Raw genomic sequence first — 18196 nt, 5'->3', positions numbered from 1 at the left:
GTAAGAACTGTCTGGTATAAACAAAACTCTGAAGTTGAGTGCAAAGGCCGGACATAGTTTTGAGACTTTTAGTTGTCGAGCGTAGAACGAATTAAGGCCTACAAATTGTTGAATGGCTAGACTAATAAGTATCGGTACTGGACGATCAAAATTCGTTGATTTGATAACTTCTTGTTTTTCGGTAGAGGTTAGACTTGAGGAGTTTCATCACGGTACCACAAATATAGACTTTTTTCGGGTTAGCAACTTGTTTATCAGAATCACTTGGTATCTTGATTAATTTTGAATTGGAATTTCTAAGCGTCTCCGGCAAACTTAGTCAGGAGGTAACGAACTGGGACGACTGGTATAGCAAAAGTCCTGGGTTCGAGTCTAAGCAGGACCTTTTTTTAAGCGGGAAATTTTTCAAAAAATTTCGTTCGGCCTGTAGTTTGTCTGCTTATGTTTTGTCGGCTTAGTTGCCACAGCTTAGAAATTTATGTTTGCAGTTTTCATAGTAGTTGTTTTTTTTTTGTTTTCCTTTACTCCTGCAATATGCTTGAATTCGTATATATATTTTTTTTCATAAAAACTTTTCAGGGTAATTGATTTCGGCTTTTGTTTTTTGGCTTACTTTCCTAATTTTGGTTCGTTGGAGGGAACCATAGTTAGCATGCTTTACCATGTTCAAAATTTTTCATGACAAGATTTATTTTCTCTTGACAACTGTTTTTGATTTTTCATTAAAAGCTATCGAATGAGTTTTTTATTTGTGGTTTCCTTTCCTGTCTGCTAGCTTGCAATGATTTTTTGTGATAGCGCCTTGCCTCAAAACAGACATTTTAAAGAACAAAAAAACTGTCGGCCAAAAAAAAGTGATCTTTCAGAAGACTATAAATAGGTTTCTATGGGTTTTAAATTTTTCCAGTGTTTTCCTTGATGTTTCAATTCTTGCCTGTATATTAACGCGTATGCGGAGATTTAAGGCGTCATAGAAATCGTTCCAAATTGGTTGAAGGAAGCTTATTTGCCATAATTGATATATTACTAGGAGCGAAATTTATCACTTTGTACTTAATATGGCGTGTGGGGGTATGATTTTCACAAAATTTTTCCTTCTTTTTGTTACTTTTTATTTTTTCATGTTATTACTGCTCCATAGACTGCTCTATAAATTGAGGCATGTTAGTTGGTAAATTTCTTTTTTTTTTCAAATTGACTGGTACTGCTAATGCGTCATAATTCGCGTGTGTCACTTAAGAAGTTTTGTGTAGACTCAAAGTATTACGCATTCATTTTTTCCCAGTAGCGTTATCGGTCATATTTTTGCTTTTGTATTTGTTCCGAGTTTCGATACGAAAGTAACGGAATATTTGTGCTCGGGGTGGGTGTTTTTTTCTTCAGACAAATTTCGACTTTTGAACTAGCCATTTTTGACGGAATTTTTTAATATCATTCAAAAGGTATTGTTGTCCTGAGTTCAAATTTGAAAAGATATTTCCCCTGTGATCATTTTTTGTAAAGTTATGCGGGTTTAGAGATTTTGGCCAATTTGGGACTACTAATTCAAAATTTAAGAAAAAAAATCATTAAGTTTTTTTTAAATGTTATTACTGCTCCATAAAACCTTAAAAGGCAGTCGGAACATTCAGGGCTTCGCCCTGATACGAGCAGTCTTGTTTTGCTTTGCGTTAATTATGTATTTTTTGCGTAATTCTTGATAAATTAAAAAAGCGAATTTGACCAACTTTTGGGGTAAAATTTTGAATGATAATTTCAGAGAAAAAATTGCACCATATTAATTCTGTTGAAACTCTAAGCACATTTTATTCTTCACTTTTTGTCTAATTTCAACCCTATTTGAGGTAGAAGTGTTTGAATTTACCAATGTTGATTGTTGTCCGGTTGATTTAAATCTGCTCTGTATACATCGCAAATTACTATTTTAGGTGTGAGAGATGCAGTGCTGATGTTCTTTTTGTCAACGACAATGTAGCTTCTCCTGGATGCGACTGTACGACGGTAGCTGATATTGGAGTTTGTCTACCCACAAACCCAATTGTGACTGTGAACCAACCAGACTACGTTATCGACTACTCTGCCACTGAATCTCAAGAGTCGATTTATTTGGAGCAGAATTTGGAGGCTCGGTTCTACAAGTGCTCGGTTCGTTTCCATTTGTCAGTCCAATAAGTTATTCGCTTTAAGGTATGTATGGTAAAATAGATAATGTTGAATGATGATAGAGTAAGTCAAATAAATTTAGCATTGATTTAAGTGATAAGTGCAAAATCCGTGGATTATTGGACAGACCAGTGACTTTGCACTGATTTAAGTGATAAGTTTGCGCGCCCTGTTTTATCAAAAAATTTTCCATATGAACTTTAAAGCTTTTAACTCTTTTACTTTTTCTTTAGGAATACATTGACATTGAATCGTGTCAAGCACTGGCAAACCTGTGTGCCATGAGTTTATACAAGACAAAAGAAAACATTGAAGTGCCCTGTAGCATGCTGCAAATTCTTTTGGACCGACCAGTTTTGGTTGCAAATGCTGCGTGAGTAGATTACAATTGTCGGTGGTGGCAGTTAAAACATGCTTTGAGCTTATTTTCAGTATGCTGAGTTAGTGAGAAGTGTACGGTCTCTTTAATATTATGTGAAATGTAAGCTAAGATGGCGACCCCTGCGAACTTGAGGGGGGGGGGGGGGGGGGGTTGTAAGTCTGAATGGACTCCACTGGATTTTAGTCCCGATAAAATAGTTCATTCAACGCAATTGAATTGCCTGCATTAAATTACTATAAATTTATGCCAATTTTAATTTAAAGAGTCGATGAACAAAGTGAATTGGTCGTGATAATTTTTTTCTTTTCGCTTTTTTTCAGGAGAACTTTTTAAATTTGTTCTGGCTCAAATGTACTTTTTGGCGGATTGACTTCTAATTTCGAAAATGGTTTTAAATTATTACGCTTGCGATTAGCAAGCGTTATCAAATCGGAATGTAGACTTTTTTTGGATTAACAACTAGTTTAACAAAATCAGTTAAATCACATGTTCAAGTTCAAGTAGCATTGGTCAAATAGGCGATTTTGATGATGCTAGGGTACCATACGTAGGGTACCATATAGGCGATTTTGATAATGCTAGGGGACTTAAACTTTTTAAAAAATTTTACAGAATCAGATTTTTTCGGCTCATCTGGTGTCTGCTCAAAGGTCGTCAGTCTTGTTAGCGCTTCGTAAGTTATTTTCAATGGCTAATTTGAATTTCTTGGATGGCATGTTTGCCTGGAATTCATCTTTGATAAAAACAGTTATACGAAAATCTAAAATTTTGATTTAATTGAATAGAACGGATTTAAAGCTCCCGCTACGAGCGGCTACGACCAAACTTTTTTAAACAAAAATTTATGGTCCTCGGAAAAGTGGAATTTAAGATTTTTTGACCGTTCGTTGAATCTTTTTGATTTTTCTCGAAAGCTCACCTCCCAAACTTGAGGTTGTGGGTTCAACGGAGATAACTGGTAATGAGAGTCTCCCCTGCATAAACGGCCTCTCACGTTTTCTTAGCACAAAAGCTATCGTCCTCGGAAAAGTCGATTTTTTTTAGTGTTTTTTTTCTAATTTTCGCCCAAGTTTTCTCATAATATATGGCAATCGAGAAACTAAAATTTTTGCGTCTTTTGACCGTTGATTGAAACTTTTGACTTTTCTTTAGAACTACTCTGCCAAACTTTGGGTTTTTGGGTTCAATCGGAAATATTAACTTCCTGATTTATTGACTGTTTTTTGGACTCTTCTCGATAACTATCATGCAAAATCTATTATCATAGGTTTATTCGACACAGGTTGTTGAAATTTTACCTGTATACTTTGCTACGCCCAGTTTTTTTAGAAAAAGTTATGGCCTTCAAACAAGTTAAGGTTTTGAAACTTAAACCGTTTTTTGGAAGTTTCTCGAATTTACTCGAAAATTTTGGGAATCTTCTTTTTACGGTCTTCGGAAAATCAAGGTTTTGAACTTTGACCGTTTTTTTTAGAAACTTCTAGAATTTTCTTAAAAAGTACCCTTTCAAATCTGAATGAAAAATTCAATCGAAAGAAGCGGAACTGGCTACTCCTTAATTTTTTGTTAGAAAAATGTCTTTGGGAAAATTCCAAAATCTCAAAATACGCATTTCGTCCCGCATCAGTATAACAAATTCAAAAAAATATCAAACACGTACTTCCAGCTTTAGCTGGGCCCTAGGTGTCCTTCTTCAAAAGATATGAAAGTTTTGGTTCACCTAATTTTTGTCAGCTTTTTTCATTTTTTACATGTTTTTTTTATGATTGCGTTGTATCACAAGTGGTGCAAAGCTGCGCTTACCCTCTGTGTCAAATTGGGTTAATTTTATGGTTCTTTTCCACTCGAACCCCCATCCCCCACTACCTTGAAGTTCAATTTCAGTTTTTGCTCCTGCGACAAGCAATGGTATTTTAATCTCGTACTGGATTTTTTTTTCTGGTAAATAGCTTTGTTCACGGAATGGCCAATTTTATAAGAATGGTAAATTTCAAGATATGCTCAATTTCTTGAAATATCAAAAAAACTACTTCATCTAGGACTTAAAAGGTGGAGTATTTTTCGGGCAAAAATAATTTTTTCGCATTCGTGGTTTTCGGCCTAGTTTCGTCGGTTCATTTTCCGTTTTTTGAAATATTATTTACGTTATCTGGTATTAATTTTTAGTGGCCTTCTTTGTAAAGCATGGATTTAAATTGATTCTATTTTTTTCTACAATAATTGAAATCTCTTTAATTTTTCATTTTACCAAGTCTGATTTTAAATATTTCTATTTTTAAAATCAGACTTGGCTCAATCAACTCATTTTTTGTAGTTTTGACGGTCAAAAAATCCTGTTGCACAAAATTCCTGTTTGATAAAAACAGGTTTAATAAAATTGTATGGAATCGTTTTTTTATTTTCTTTTTTTGAGACGCTTTGGAAAAAATTTTTGCGTTTCTCAAAAAATTTAGTTTTTCTCCAACATTATTCTATCGGTTTTCAAAAAAAAATGGTCTCAAGGGAAAGACCGCCCATTTTCCTGTATGCCTGCAGAATGCCTGTCTCTTTTTTTACCTTGCCCCACTTTTACAGCTTTCAAAAAAAGTTTGACACACATGTTTGAAATTTTTACTTTTTCTCGAAAACTGACACAACAAATCTGAGATTTCGTTTTCAATCAAAAGAAGGAGTTGTGGTAAGCTCCCCTGCAATAGCTGACCGTTTTTTGAAACCTTTAGACTTTCCTCAAAACTACCCTCCCCAATCTGCGATTTGTATTTCAATCGAATGGGCGAGTTGTGAGAAGCTTCCCTGCAGTAGCGGCTGCGCCCAATTTTTTTAAACAAAAAGTTATGGCACTCGGAAAAGTCACTACTTCTATTTTTTGACCGATGTTTGAAACTTTTTTTACTTTCCTGAAACCACCCTCCCAAATCTGAGGTTTTGATTTCAATCCAAAAGACGAGTTGTGGAAATCTCTCTTGCTTTAGCAGCTATGCTCAAAGTTTTCTGAAAAAAAACTGGCCATCAGAAAAATCATATTTTCGATTTTTTGACCGTTCTTTGAAAATCTTTGTTCTCAAAATTGACTCAGTCGAAGCTGACATCAAGGGCTTAATCGCGGCAACAGGTTGTGGGAAGCTTCTGTGCATACGCGGCTATGTCCTAAAATTTGTGCGAAAAATGATGTCTTTCGGAAACTTCTAAATTCTCAAAAGAATTCACTCTTATCTTTTTACAGAAACCTTTAAGGTTCAACAACCAATGATGCCCATGTTTTGAATTTTCCTTTTTATCCCTCATCATTACCACAAATGAAAATTGTCATACAGGTAGCTTCAGCTGGGCCCTAGTCAGGTGTTATGAAAGTGTATGGTATTGGTTTTTTTTTTCAATCTATTATATATTTAAATGCGGGCTTCACTATCTCGCCATGTTTAAGCCTTTTCAACGTATTATTTTTGCATGTTTAAGCTATATCGTATATTGCAATGATTAAGATTTTTTTTCGAATTTCCAGTTTCCTTTTAGTGATCATTTTACCGAGTTTAAATTAAGCAGCCCAATATCGAATAGAGGGTTGCGAATTTGGCCTCCAATTTTGAATGCCCGAATCATTTTAGTTAACGAGAGAAGACGATTTTTGATAATTTTTAAAAAAAATTTCAGAAATATCAAATAACAAAAAAAAATTACATAACTTGAAGTTCCCAACCCGGTAGTTGGGTACTGTCAGAGTACTATCAAGGATTGCGAATCTTGCCTGCAAATATGACTGCTCAATTCTTTGTAGTTTTCGAGATATGATGTTTTTGTGATTTTTTCAAAAATTTTCAGAAAACTTCAATCATAATGATTTTTTAAAATGTGAAATTCCCAACCCTGTAGTTGGGTACTGTCAGAGTACTATCAAAACTTTTGAATCTTGCCTCCAAGTATGACTGCTCAATTCTTTGTAGTTTTCGAGATATGATGTTTTTGTGATTTTTTCAAAAGTTTTCAGAAAACTTCAATGATAACGAATTTTTAAAAATTTGAAATTCCCAAACCTGTAGTTGGGTAATCTCAGAGTACTAGCAGGGATTGCAAATCTTGCGTCCAATTATGACTGCTCAAATCCTTGTAGTTTTCGAGATATGACGATTTTTGTGATTTTTCAAAAAATTTTCAGAAAATTTATAATTATTTTTTTTTCGCAAAATCTGAAATTCCTAACCCTGTTGTTGGGTCCTGTCAGAGTACTCTCAATGATTGCGAATCTTGCCTCCAAGTATGACTGCTCAAATCTCTGTAGTTTTCGAGATACGATGTTTTTGTGATTTTTTCGAAAATTTTCAGAAAACTTCAATTATGATTTTTTTCAAAAATCTGAATTTCCCAACCCTGTAATTGGGTATTCTCAGAGTACTATCAAGGATTGCGAATCTTGCGTCCAAGTATGACTGCTCAATTTATTGTAGTTTTTGAGATATGACGATTTTTGTGATTTTTTCAAAAATTTTCAGAAAACTCAAATTATGATTATTTTTTTAAAATCTGAAATTCTTAAACCTGTAGTTAGGTCCTGTTAGAGTACTATCAAGGATTGCGAATCTTACCTCCAAGTATGACTGCTCAATTCTTTTCGAGTTGTGACGTTTTTTGTGATTTTTTCAAAATTTTCGGAAAGTTTAAATTAATTATTTTTCAAAATTTGAAATTCCGAACGCTATAGTTTGGTGTTGTCAGGCTACTCTAAAGTGTTGCAAATCTTGCCACATGCGACTGCTAAACCCGACTTCTCAAATGCTTTTAGTTTCCGAGATGTGACGTTTTTTGATTTTTTGAAAATTTCTCAAAGAACTTATCTACAAAGAAATTCAAAAAATTTGAAACTAGCTTGATGAAGATACAATCTTATTGTCAGCGTACACCCAGGCGTCTCAAATCTTGCCTCTTAATATGAATGCTCAAGTCCTTTTAGTTTCCGAGATAAGACTTTTATTTTTCAATTTTTTTTTTCGGAAAATTTCTCGAGAGGCCTGTGGTAACTAACAATACCTCTGAGGTTTTATAGTGAAAACTGAAGTGGTTTCGTAAGAGTTTAATTAACCATAATGAAACCGTTTCTTTTCTGTTGTTAGTTTGTTACTGACTGTGTTCTTAGCCACAGGCCTGAGAGATTGACTCTCTTGGATTTCTAAAAAGGTCACGTATTCTTTGACCTTGGTTTTTATAATAGAATTATATAATTTATAGATAACAATATGTATAGCACTATCAAGGTCAATATGTGATGACTATCTGATTACTGCGATAGCAGTGGCAGATGTAAGTAGCACTATCAAGGCCAATATATATGAGGACTGCATAGTTACTGCAATGGCAGTAGCAGTTGCGGTACCACATACCCCCTCGATCAAGAAAATTTTTATACTATGTTATTAAAATTTTAAATAATAATGAATAGGAGTTTTAGAACTCAGTTTAAGAAGTTTTGGCTTTGTGTATTAGATAACTCATTTTCCATCTCTCTCTTCATGTTCCTCTTCCAACTGTAACGGGATTCTCCACTCGGCGTTCCATGAACGGGTTATGTCTAGAGCTTCGCTGCCAAACTTTCTCCTGAATAGATGTTTTTCCAGCAGACCAAATTTTGTCTCCACCGAATTAGAAGCACCAGGTTTAAAATTTGCAAGCTTGATTCTATATGCTTCGAGCGCGGCTTGGTTCAAGTCCAATAAGTTATTCTGGAACGAGATTGATTTCACTGAATGCTTAATCGGGTTTCCGTATCTGGATGGTCCCTTTTTCGATCTCCCGCTTTTCCGTACTGATGTTTCCTCAAGTTCGGATTCGTCAGAAAACCCCGGAGGATTCATCAATTCCTCGTCGTCTCTCGCTTCCTCTCTCGAATGCAGTATCTCTGCCGCCGCGCGCTGAACTCCTCGTTCAAGTACTTGATCCGCTAATCGATTCCAGTCATTCGCCGATAAATCCTTACTATTGAAAGTGTCGAGGATTGTTTCAGGAGATGTAGTGCGTGTAATTTCTTTCTTGTTCTTGATAGTGTTCGACGAACATGCGTGGTCTGGCGCCTTCGGTTCGATTACTTCTGCTGCTGACGCAGCACTTTTATTCTGTAATATGACTTGTTGTGCGTCTTTCGTCGAGATTGGGCTCACTTTAGCCTTATTTGATTTCGAGAATGGTCCAGCCAAGTTTGGCTTCGCTCTTCGTACCGCCAAATTCAGTCCACCGCCTTGTAGGGTGTCTTTTGAAGTGATCACCGTTGGGCTATCCTGAAATTTTTCCTTCGCTGCACCTGGCTGCTCTAGCAATAAGTCTTCATCCGACTGACTCAATTCAGCCTCATCTTGTTCGTCTGATTGTCGCCTCGAATGCCTCTGTTGTTTTTTCTTAGGTTCTTCTCCCGATGGGGATCGTCTATTGTTGTTTTTCTCCTTATCATGCACCGCAACCTTAACCTTTGCAATATCGCTTTTCCGGTAAATGGACCCTGCAGCCGTCTTAATTGTGGAAGGCGTTTCGGCCACGACCCTTCCCTTTAGAGGTTTCGTGAGGGCCTTACCGCTCTTCCTCCCCTCGTCTTTTCGTATCAGGATTGGTGACGACTGACGTTGCTGAGAAATGGCCTCCGGTTTATCTTCAACGAACCCCCGCTCCCACGAGTATAGCATTTCTTTGCGTAGCTCGGGATTAATGGTACTCGTCTCATCCACAGTACGCTTTAGGTCGTTTGCCGAAGTATCACGTCGAGTCTGGTTCCATCTTGCATTGGCCTCCAGAAGCTCTTTTAGGGCCCGCGCTCTTTCTCGGTCCTTTGCCGAGACGACTTGCTCTTTGAATAATGGACTCACATCTCGGCTGTTTTGTCCCTTCCGGACAATCTTTAAGTTGTCACGAGATTGGTCGATTCTCTTTTTGAGTTGCGAAGCCGTCAAGGCGGAGCGCTCCAGATGTTCCTTATCTAAACGATCAGAGTTTTGTAAGAACCTATCACTGAGAATTTTAAATTCTGTTTTTGGCAATCGCCCAAAGTGCGCTTCAAATGGCGACATTTGAATTGTCTTCTGTTTTATCCAACGAAGGTCGCGAATTATCGTACTCAAGCACAATTTTATCGACGTTACATTTTCATCGAGTAACATTACTCCCAACCTTCTCTTGATGGTTTGTATAGTGCGTTCTACTAAGCCGCATCCGCGATGGTCGCCAACTGGACAAAATTTTTGTTCAATGTTATTGTCGGAGCAAAATTTTTTCATTGCTTTGCCCTTGAACCCGGAAAATTGATCCGTTCTAATTGATTCAGGTATTCCATGTATATCAATATATGAGCGAAGAAATTTTATTGACGACTTTCCCCCTGTTGATTTAGTGATTTTTACTGAAGGAAATTTAGAATACCTATCTATTGCTACCAACAGATAAATCTTTTTTCCTTTGAAATCTTCAAGCGGGCCAGCATAGTCTAATTGAATTTCTTGACCTGGCTGCGTGAGCAGCGGCAGAGGCTTCGTAGCATTTTTTGGTATGATGTATTTTGCATTCTTACCATAGCGGGTGCAACTTCTGCATTCCTCTGCAAGGTTGACGATATCCTTGTGCATGTGCGGCCACCACAGGTACCTTGACACATCTAGCATCGCTTCCTGGCCTGGGTGACCGCGGTGAATTCTCTTTAGGACTGCCAAACGCAATTGTTCCGGGACAGCTAATCTGTTGTCAACCAGGATGCAGTCGTCCACAACTGAGAGTTGGTGCCAGAGAGGGTTGGTATATGGACCCATCAGCTCGAAGCTGTGTCGATCGTTCCTCTCAATGACCCGCCGCAGCCTGTCCATCCAGGCGTCTTCTGATATCAGCTCCGCTAATAGGCTTCTATCAAATAGTTTGTTTAGGTTGTCCAGACTGATATCAGTACGCACGTTATTTTGATCTGGTATGCCTTTCCTGGAAGCGTGACATGTCTTTTCCTTTTTAATTAAGCTGACTTCTGGGCTTTCCGAAGGGCTCTCGGCTGTTAAGTCCACTTCAATAATTTGGGGGATTTCACTTTGGGTATTCAATTGTGATGACTGGTCACCTCGATTACAATCTGCCAAGGCTGTCTGTGCCTCTAATTCAAGTAGACATGTCTGTGCCTCTAATTCAAGTAGACTTTTTGGATTGTCTGGTCTTTCTGCCCCTATGAGGTCCCAAAATGACATCAGGGTTGTTCCACTAGTTCCAGACGCCTTTCCAGATTGTATTTCTTTAAGTCCTCTAGGCTTTATCGTCTTTCTCACTGGTCTCCACTCAACTTGCGGTATATCTGAATCAGAATCGTCTGACTCCTGTCGACTGCATGCAGCACCTCTCTTTACCATCCGTGTTCGAGAGAAGGTGGTTTCTGTTACTTGTTCCGTTAGTTGATCGTCCTCCCTCTGATTTCCGTTCTGTTTATTTTTCATCTTCTTTGATTTTCCTGTTTCACTTCTTTCCATTTTTTTCGATGACGCCGTTTCCTTAGGTTCTAATTGTTTGGAGTTTAATTTATTTTTGAGTTTTGAAATATCGACCAACTGTTTCTCACGAGCTATTCTGTCCAATGTGTTTTTGTGCTTCTCAACTGTTTGAAAACTTGAGTTTTGACCGTTCTCGTTCCGGTCGAGCTTTGTCCGGTTTTGAACAAACTGGTTGTCATAGCAACCGCGTGATGAGCTGTCTTTACAGTAGTTAATTTCTCTTGATGTTCTAGAATGTTCTGGAATGTTCATAGTGCTACTTTGGTTTGTTTCACTAGACCGACTGTTTAAACAGTCGAGTGCTTTATGGAAACTTTCTATAGACGTTACTACGAATCTCTCATCCAGTTCCGATTCTGGCCACGGTTCTCCATTAGGTTCTCTTGACAAGTAGTCAACGATACCCATATCCCTTCCGGGAATATGAGTAATTTTAAATTGGAAGGGCAATAATCGGTCAACCCACCTAGTCAAACGAGATTGATACGTTTTATTTGATCTATGTTCTCCCAAAGCTGATGTCAATGCCTTGTGGTCAGTTGCTATGACAAATTCTCTCCCTAGTAGATAATGTTTGAAACGATCTACCGCCCAAACTACTGCTAATAGCTCAAGTTCATTGGTAGAATATTTTTTTTCTTGAGCATTTAAATACCGGGAAGCGAATGCGATCGGTATCCAATCGCTCTGATGAGACCATTGTTCTAAAGTAGCTCCGAGCCCACTATGACTTGCATCGCATTTTACTCTAGATTGCTTTGCTGGATCGTAATAGTTTAACAAGGCTATATTAGCAACTGCCCTTTTTATGTCCTCAAAAATTACTGAGTGTTGATCGTTCCACTCAAATTTTTTAACTGGTAACCGGACATTTTTCATCTTCTTTTTTTCATTTTCTTCTTTCAGTAGTGGTCTAAGTTTTTCAGTTAAACTAGCCGCATTTGGGATAAATTTCGCTAAGTGGTTGATGCTACCCATGAACGATCTGAGTTGCTTTAATGATTTGGGGGGTTGAAGGTTTGCAATTGCCTCCGTTTTAGTAACTTTTGGAATTATACCCTGTATTGACAAATTATGACCTAACCAGTTCACTGCGGGCTGCAGGAATTCGCATTTCGAAATTTTTAATGCGAGATTTTCGTCGTCCAACTTTTGCAACACATTGTGTACTAATTTCTCGTGCTCTTTAGCTTCCCCCTTTGAAACAATTAGAATATCATCCAAGAAACAAAAGGTATTCTTTGCGTGGTTTAGTGTTCTATCCATCGCTTTCTGGAATTCGGCTGGCATATCTGCCAACCCGTAGAAACCTGTCAGAAATCTGTACGTACCCGTTGCATTACCCCCTATTATATTGAAATTGCATTGTTTTGCTGTTTCAGCAGTTAGTTTTATCTGGCTATAAGCATATTTCAGGTCTAACACGGTGAAAAAGAGAGAGCCTTCTGATGCTGATGTGATGATCTGGCTAACCCCATCAATCAGTTCGTCCACATTAGGCATCTGGTATTTATTTTTGTACAACTGTCTATTAATGGGTTTGGCGTCCAAGGCTAATTTAATAGAATCGTCTTTTTTTACTGTGATAACAATTGGGGCAATAAAACAATCGCTTGTGCATTTGTCTAATTTCGCAATGTGTCCCTCTGTGAGCAGCTTGTCTAGTTCTGTTTGAACTTTATCCTGAATGTGTATAGGAATTCTCCTACCTTTCTCTTGAATAGGGCACAGAGGATATTTAAATTTTGTACTCACCATGTGATTTTTTGATTCCCCTTGTCTATCGAATAGATCTTTGAACTTCTTATAAAAGTAAATCTTCCAACTATCTGACTGTTCGCACAGTAACACATCAAACCTGGACCTTCGTGTTGGAGCCGATTTTTGCGTGGTTTGAATTCCTAGTTTACTCTGAAGATCTAAACCTAATATGCACCGCATACGTCTCTCTGTGACCAGTAACATCGCTCCCAACACTTCCCAACCTGCCGAACGTAGATTGGCTTTTAACGCTCCTAATATTAGAATAGGTCGTTTATTATAATCCACAAACTGCGCGGACAGGTTCAGCTTTTCTGCCGGAATAAATTTTGAATTCGAAGGTCCTTCCAGAATCTGTTTCGTTGTTGCCCAATTCAGGAGTGATACTGGACTGCCAGTATCTATAGTCATATTCAAAATATGACTATCAATCTTAACCAAAGCTTTAAGTGCTTTAATTTGATGCGATTTGGGATTTCTGCGAATTTCGATCTTTTCAATTTTACCCGACTTCTCCGTCAATGCTCTATTCTGACCTCTTTCGTTATTGTACGCATTTTCCGAAATCCTTTTTGTGATGTACTTTTCTATGTCCATGATGGAAGTGCACTCTTCCTCTACTGACATGATTTCAAAATCATCACATGAATCGAATGTTTGTATAAGATTGCACTCTTCCCCCGAGCTCGAATCTTCATTTGCAATTTCGTTAATTTGTTGAGACCTACACATTTTAGCGAAGTGATTAGGTTTGTTACAATTTTTACATGTTTTGCCCATTGCCGGACAATTTTTTAAATGATTCTCTACAAATGCTCTACCGCATCTCGTACATTGTTTTTGATCTCCTTTACCTTTTGGAGGTTTATTTTCGTACTGTTTTCTTCTGTTTTGATTTTGACGTCTAGGGTTATACCCTTTGTTTCCGATTGCCATAATTGGTTCTTGTTTAATCTTCATCTGTGGAGTTGTAAACAGTCCTGAGCTGTTTGTGTTTGAAGATTTTTGGAATGCTTGAGTTGTTTGTTTGCTATATTCAAACTTTAGTGCACGTTTTAACACTTCTTCTGGAGAGAATGTTTCGAAAGTCAATGTGTCTTGGAGGACAGCATTTTTCATTCTTGAGATGAATAAATCTCGTACCAATTCTTCTTCCAACGCTCCCAATTCAGCCTTTGCTGCTTGTGCAGTCAGTGCGGCATGAAAAGATTCCAACGTTTCATTTGATTCGTGGGATCGTGTGAACAGTTTGTATCTCTCATAGGTAATACATTTCGTTTTCTCAAATGAGAGTTTTGCTAATCGAATTATATCGCGAAACCCTAGTTTGGATATTTCTGTGTGAGGGTTCTTTTGTATAAATTTTTTCTTCCCTTCTGCTCCTAAAGCGAGGAATAATCTCGATGTTAGCCGTTTGCCCACTTCGTGATAGAATACATTGTGTCCCACTCTAGGTCCTCTTAGTGTCCGTTCTTCATTTTCTTGAACCACTCTATCTCGAGCCAATCTGCTCCGAGCTTCTCTTTCTGTTGTCGCAATCTCATCCTCGTTTTGTGCTGGTGTTTCAGGAGTTGGTAAAGGTTCTTCTAATACCGGTTTGGGTTCTTGTAACATTATTTCTGGATCCACATTCTCTTTAACTGTAACAGCTAATAGGAACTGGTCAAGCCACGTTTCAAAACTCCAAGGTGGGTCTGAATTTGCGGATGCCCAAAATACTGGGATTCCTAGATCAGTCCTATTATCCTGAGCAGTGAAACCGGATCCTGCTGGCTGCGCCATGTGGTAACTAACAATACCTCTGAGGTTTTATAGTGAAAACTGAAGTGGTTTCGTAAGAGTTTAATTAACCATATTGAAACCGTTTCTTTTCTGTTGTTAGTTTGTTACTGACTGTGTTCTTAGCCACAGGCCTGAGAGATTGACTCTCTTGGATTTCTAAAAAGGTCACGTATTCTTTGACCTTGGTTTTTATAATAGAATTATATAATTTATAGATAACAATATGTATAGCACTATCAAGGTCAATATGTGATGACTATCTGATTACTGCGATAGCAGTGGCAGATGTAAGTAGCACTATCAAGGCCAATATATATGAGGACTGCATAGTTACTGCAATGGCAGTAGCAGTTGCGGTACCACAAGGCCCATAAAGTTTTCGAGATGACGCTTTTAAAATGGGAATTAAAAAAAATTAAAAAGTTCGAAATTACCAACCCTGTAATTGGGTGCAGTCAGAGTGCACTAAAATTTTGCAGATGTTGTTTCCAATATATGCGGGTTTTCATGAGTTGTCGAAAAATTTCGAAGCACCGGAGGTGCGTTAAACGCTAATTTTTTTGAGTCGCTTTCGAGTTTTTTTTTCACTTTTGCTAAGTTGTTAGTTCAGTAAAAAACTACTCTGCTCATTGTCAAAAAAGGCGTATCAATAGAAATATCGCTTACTCCCCTGGGTGTCTGCATAATCCTCTAGTCTCTTTTTGCTTTAACTTTCTTGCTACAGCCTTCGACAAATTATGTGGGGGGATATTTGACCCATAAATTTGGATTTTTTTTCGTTCAAGCGAAGCGTAGTGTATTATTACGAAGAAAGTTTTTTCCAACTTTAGTCGCAAATAAAAGTGCTCATTTTGTGGCTTTTTTGGTATATTTCAATTTAATCATATTGAAGTACGGCAATATACTGGCATATGTTGCTGCTGTATTTTTGGCTTGTCTTAGGTCCTGTTTTTTCAAAAAAAAAAACAGGTATCATTAAACTGTATGATTTCGTTGTTTTTTTTGCGACGCTTTGGAAAATTTCTGCACTTTCCGCAGAAGTTTCAATTCTTCTCAGCAATTACTGTACTTGTTTTCAAAAAAATGATACCAATGGAAAAATCGGCTGCTTTTCTAATGGCCGGTATAGGTCTCTTTTTATTTTACCTCATGTTCTACGGTCTTCGAAAGTTTCAGTAGGGGGGTTTTTGATCTAATTGTTTTTAATTTCTCAAATATTAAAAGCATAAATTGGAGATGACAGCTTAAATCAAAAGAACAAATCGTGGAAATCTTCTCTTATAAAGCGGCTATGACCTAAGTTTGATAGAAAAAAAGTTATGGCCTCAAAATCACCCATTTTTTGACAATTTGGTTAATTTTGATTTTTTCTAATACTTTTCTCAAAAACTAACCTGCAAAATTGGAGATTAAGGGTTTAACCGAAAGAAAAAAAAACAGCTACGTGACTCTCCTCTACGCAATCGTCTATGCCTTACGTTTTGAAACAAAAGGTCAAATTTTTGAAATGTTTCCTGTTTTTTTTTGAATTTTTTTCAATAACTAGCCTGACGATTCTGAGCTTGATAGCTTAGCAAACTAAAATGATGCTTAGTTTTTGCCTGCGTAATATGTTACACTCCACTTGTTTGTAGAAACGCAGATATGGACTATTCCTTTTTTTGAAATTTTTACCATTGTAAAAAAAAATCATCAGTAGAAAACACTAGCTTAATCTGATATTAAAAGTTCAGACGAAGTTTAAGCGCGTGGAAGTTTGTACTGCATAAGAGGCTATTGCCAGGCTTTAGTAGGCATGGGAACTCATATTAACTTAATAAGTCGAGTTTTGGGTTTTGATCATTTTCGGAATCTTTTTCACTTGTTTCGAAGATTACCCAGCCAAATCTGAGAGAAAGAATTTACTTGAAAGAGATAGTAGTAGCTTTCTCCTTTAAATAAGCTGCTAATCCCCTAGTTAAGCAGAGAAATTCTAGGGTTTTGCATAAAGTTCATTTTTTTGAAATTTTTAAAATTACGCATTTCCGTATCACTAAAACATAAAAACAGGCGCATCCAAGCAACCGTGGCAGATGCCAGGACGTGAGACTCCAAATCAACAGGACGGAGATTCAAGTCCGGAACATTGAAGTAGTTTTTTTGATGGAATTTTTGCTACATAGCATAGGCAATTTGATAGAAACTGTAGTTGCTTTATTGGTGGCTAGTTTTAGTAAAGTTACAAGCGATTGCGGAGCAGATGCGAGAACGTGATACTCATAGTCTATTTGTATTTTAGTTTTTTTTACTTATTTCACTTTGTTTTGCCTGTTTAGAGCTCTTTTTTGCATTTTCCTCGTTTGTGTTTGCGAAGCACAGCGTCGCCTCTGTCTGAAATTTCGGCTTCAATGGGCAGAACGGGTTTTGTTAATCTCCCCTGCAGCAGCAGCTACGACCATATTTTCGACACAAAATGTTATGGCCTTCTTAATAGTCAAATTTTTGATTTTGGCCGTTTTTTATTCTGACTTCTTTCAAAAACTACTCGCCCAAATCTGAAATTTTGGGGGTCAATCAAAGAAAGGTTTGTGAGAATCTGGGAAGCTCTTCTACATATGTGTTCATGTCCAATTTTTTGTATAAAAGTTTTTTGGTTCTAGAAAAAGTCATTTTTTTTGATTTTTTGACTGTTTTTGACCTTTTTTTATCGCAGAAAAAGTTATGTTGTTCGGAAAGTCAAATTTTTGAACTTAGTGGTTGTTTAGAAACTTTTTTCTTAGAAATTACCCTATCAAATCTGAAAGGAAGGGTTCAATAGCAAGAACGTGAGAATCAACTAAGCTTTTGTGCAAAGTCCAGTTTTCCAAGTTAGCCATTTCATCCCTTATCAGGTAACAAATTCCAAAATTATCAAACAGCTACCTCCAGTTATCTTTAATCGAGATATATGAATATTTTGGTTCACCTAGATGCTTTCAACATATTTCTTTTTATCGACTTTTTATGTTTTTTATGTATGGTTTTATGTTTGCTCCTTTTCGCCTCTGTGTTAAATTTTTTTTTTTTCATAATGCAATGACACTTGGTATGATGAACAAACTAACAATTGTGAACATTTGTTCTTCATACTTGGCATAGTAAAGTTACACATTTAGCCACAATAACACGTGAAACAACTAGAGAAGGAGAAAATACGAAAGGTGGGTGGGTTGGGGGTTTGAGAAGGGAAGGGGAAAAGAGCCATTTTCATCATAAAATCTCGATCATAAATTGTTCTATAAATTAAATTCAAACAGCTTTGAGGCCGCAATGGAAAAAATGTTAGTGGAAGAACCTGCCACAATGGAAAAACGCCTGATTTCTAAAAAAGTTGAACTACTCATTTCTCCGTTTTGTAAAGAAATCAAATCATTCTCGTCTTAAAAATTTTCACATCAAAAATGTAGCTATTAGTTTTATTATATTGATTTTCACGTTTTGTACTTCGATATTTTATGGACATGAATGTTTTTTCCTTTCGATATTGTCTATACCAGAAAAGAAAAAATTTTAACAACATAAAAAAGACGTGTTATAAAAAAAAGAAAAAAAAATAGAATGAAAAAAAAAACATTAAAACCAAACCTGAGTTGGTAAC

The 18196-nt window shown here is 36.9% G+C and overlaps 1 protein-coding gene across 2 annotated transcripts in view; it reads left to right on the top strand.

Moving 5' to 3' along the window:
* Positions 1-18196, top strand: part of LOC134843527 (meckelin-like) — an 81943-nt gene that overhangs the window by 16423 nt on the left and 47324 nt on the right. For both annotated transcript variants that reach the window (XM_063859633.1, XM_063859632.1), the window contains exons 3-4: positions 1929-2145; positions 2397-2536. In XM_063859633.1, the coding sequence (XP_063715703.1) occupies positions 1929-2145; positions 2397-2536 (357 nt within the window). The remainder of the gene's footprint in view (positions 1-1928; positions 2146-2396; positions 2537-18196) is intronic.

This window comes from Symsagittifera roscoffensis, chromosome 4, assembly GCF_963678635.1.
Source record: "Symsagittifera roscoffensis chromosome 4, txSymRosc1.1, whole genome shotgun sequence".
NCBI lineage: Eukaryota > Metazoa > Xenacoelomorpha > Acoela > Convolutidae > Symsagittifera > Symsagittifera roscoffensis.
The sequence above is the reverse complement of the archived record's forward strand: the minus strand, read 5'-3'. Positions and strand labels throughout refer to the sequence as shown.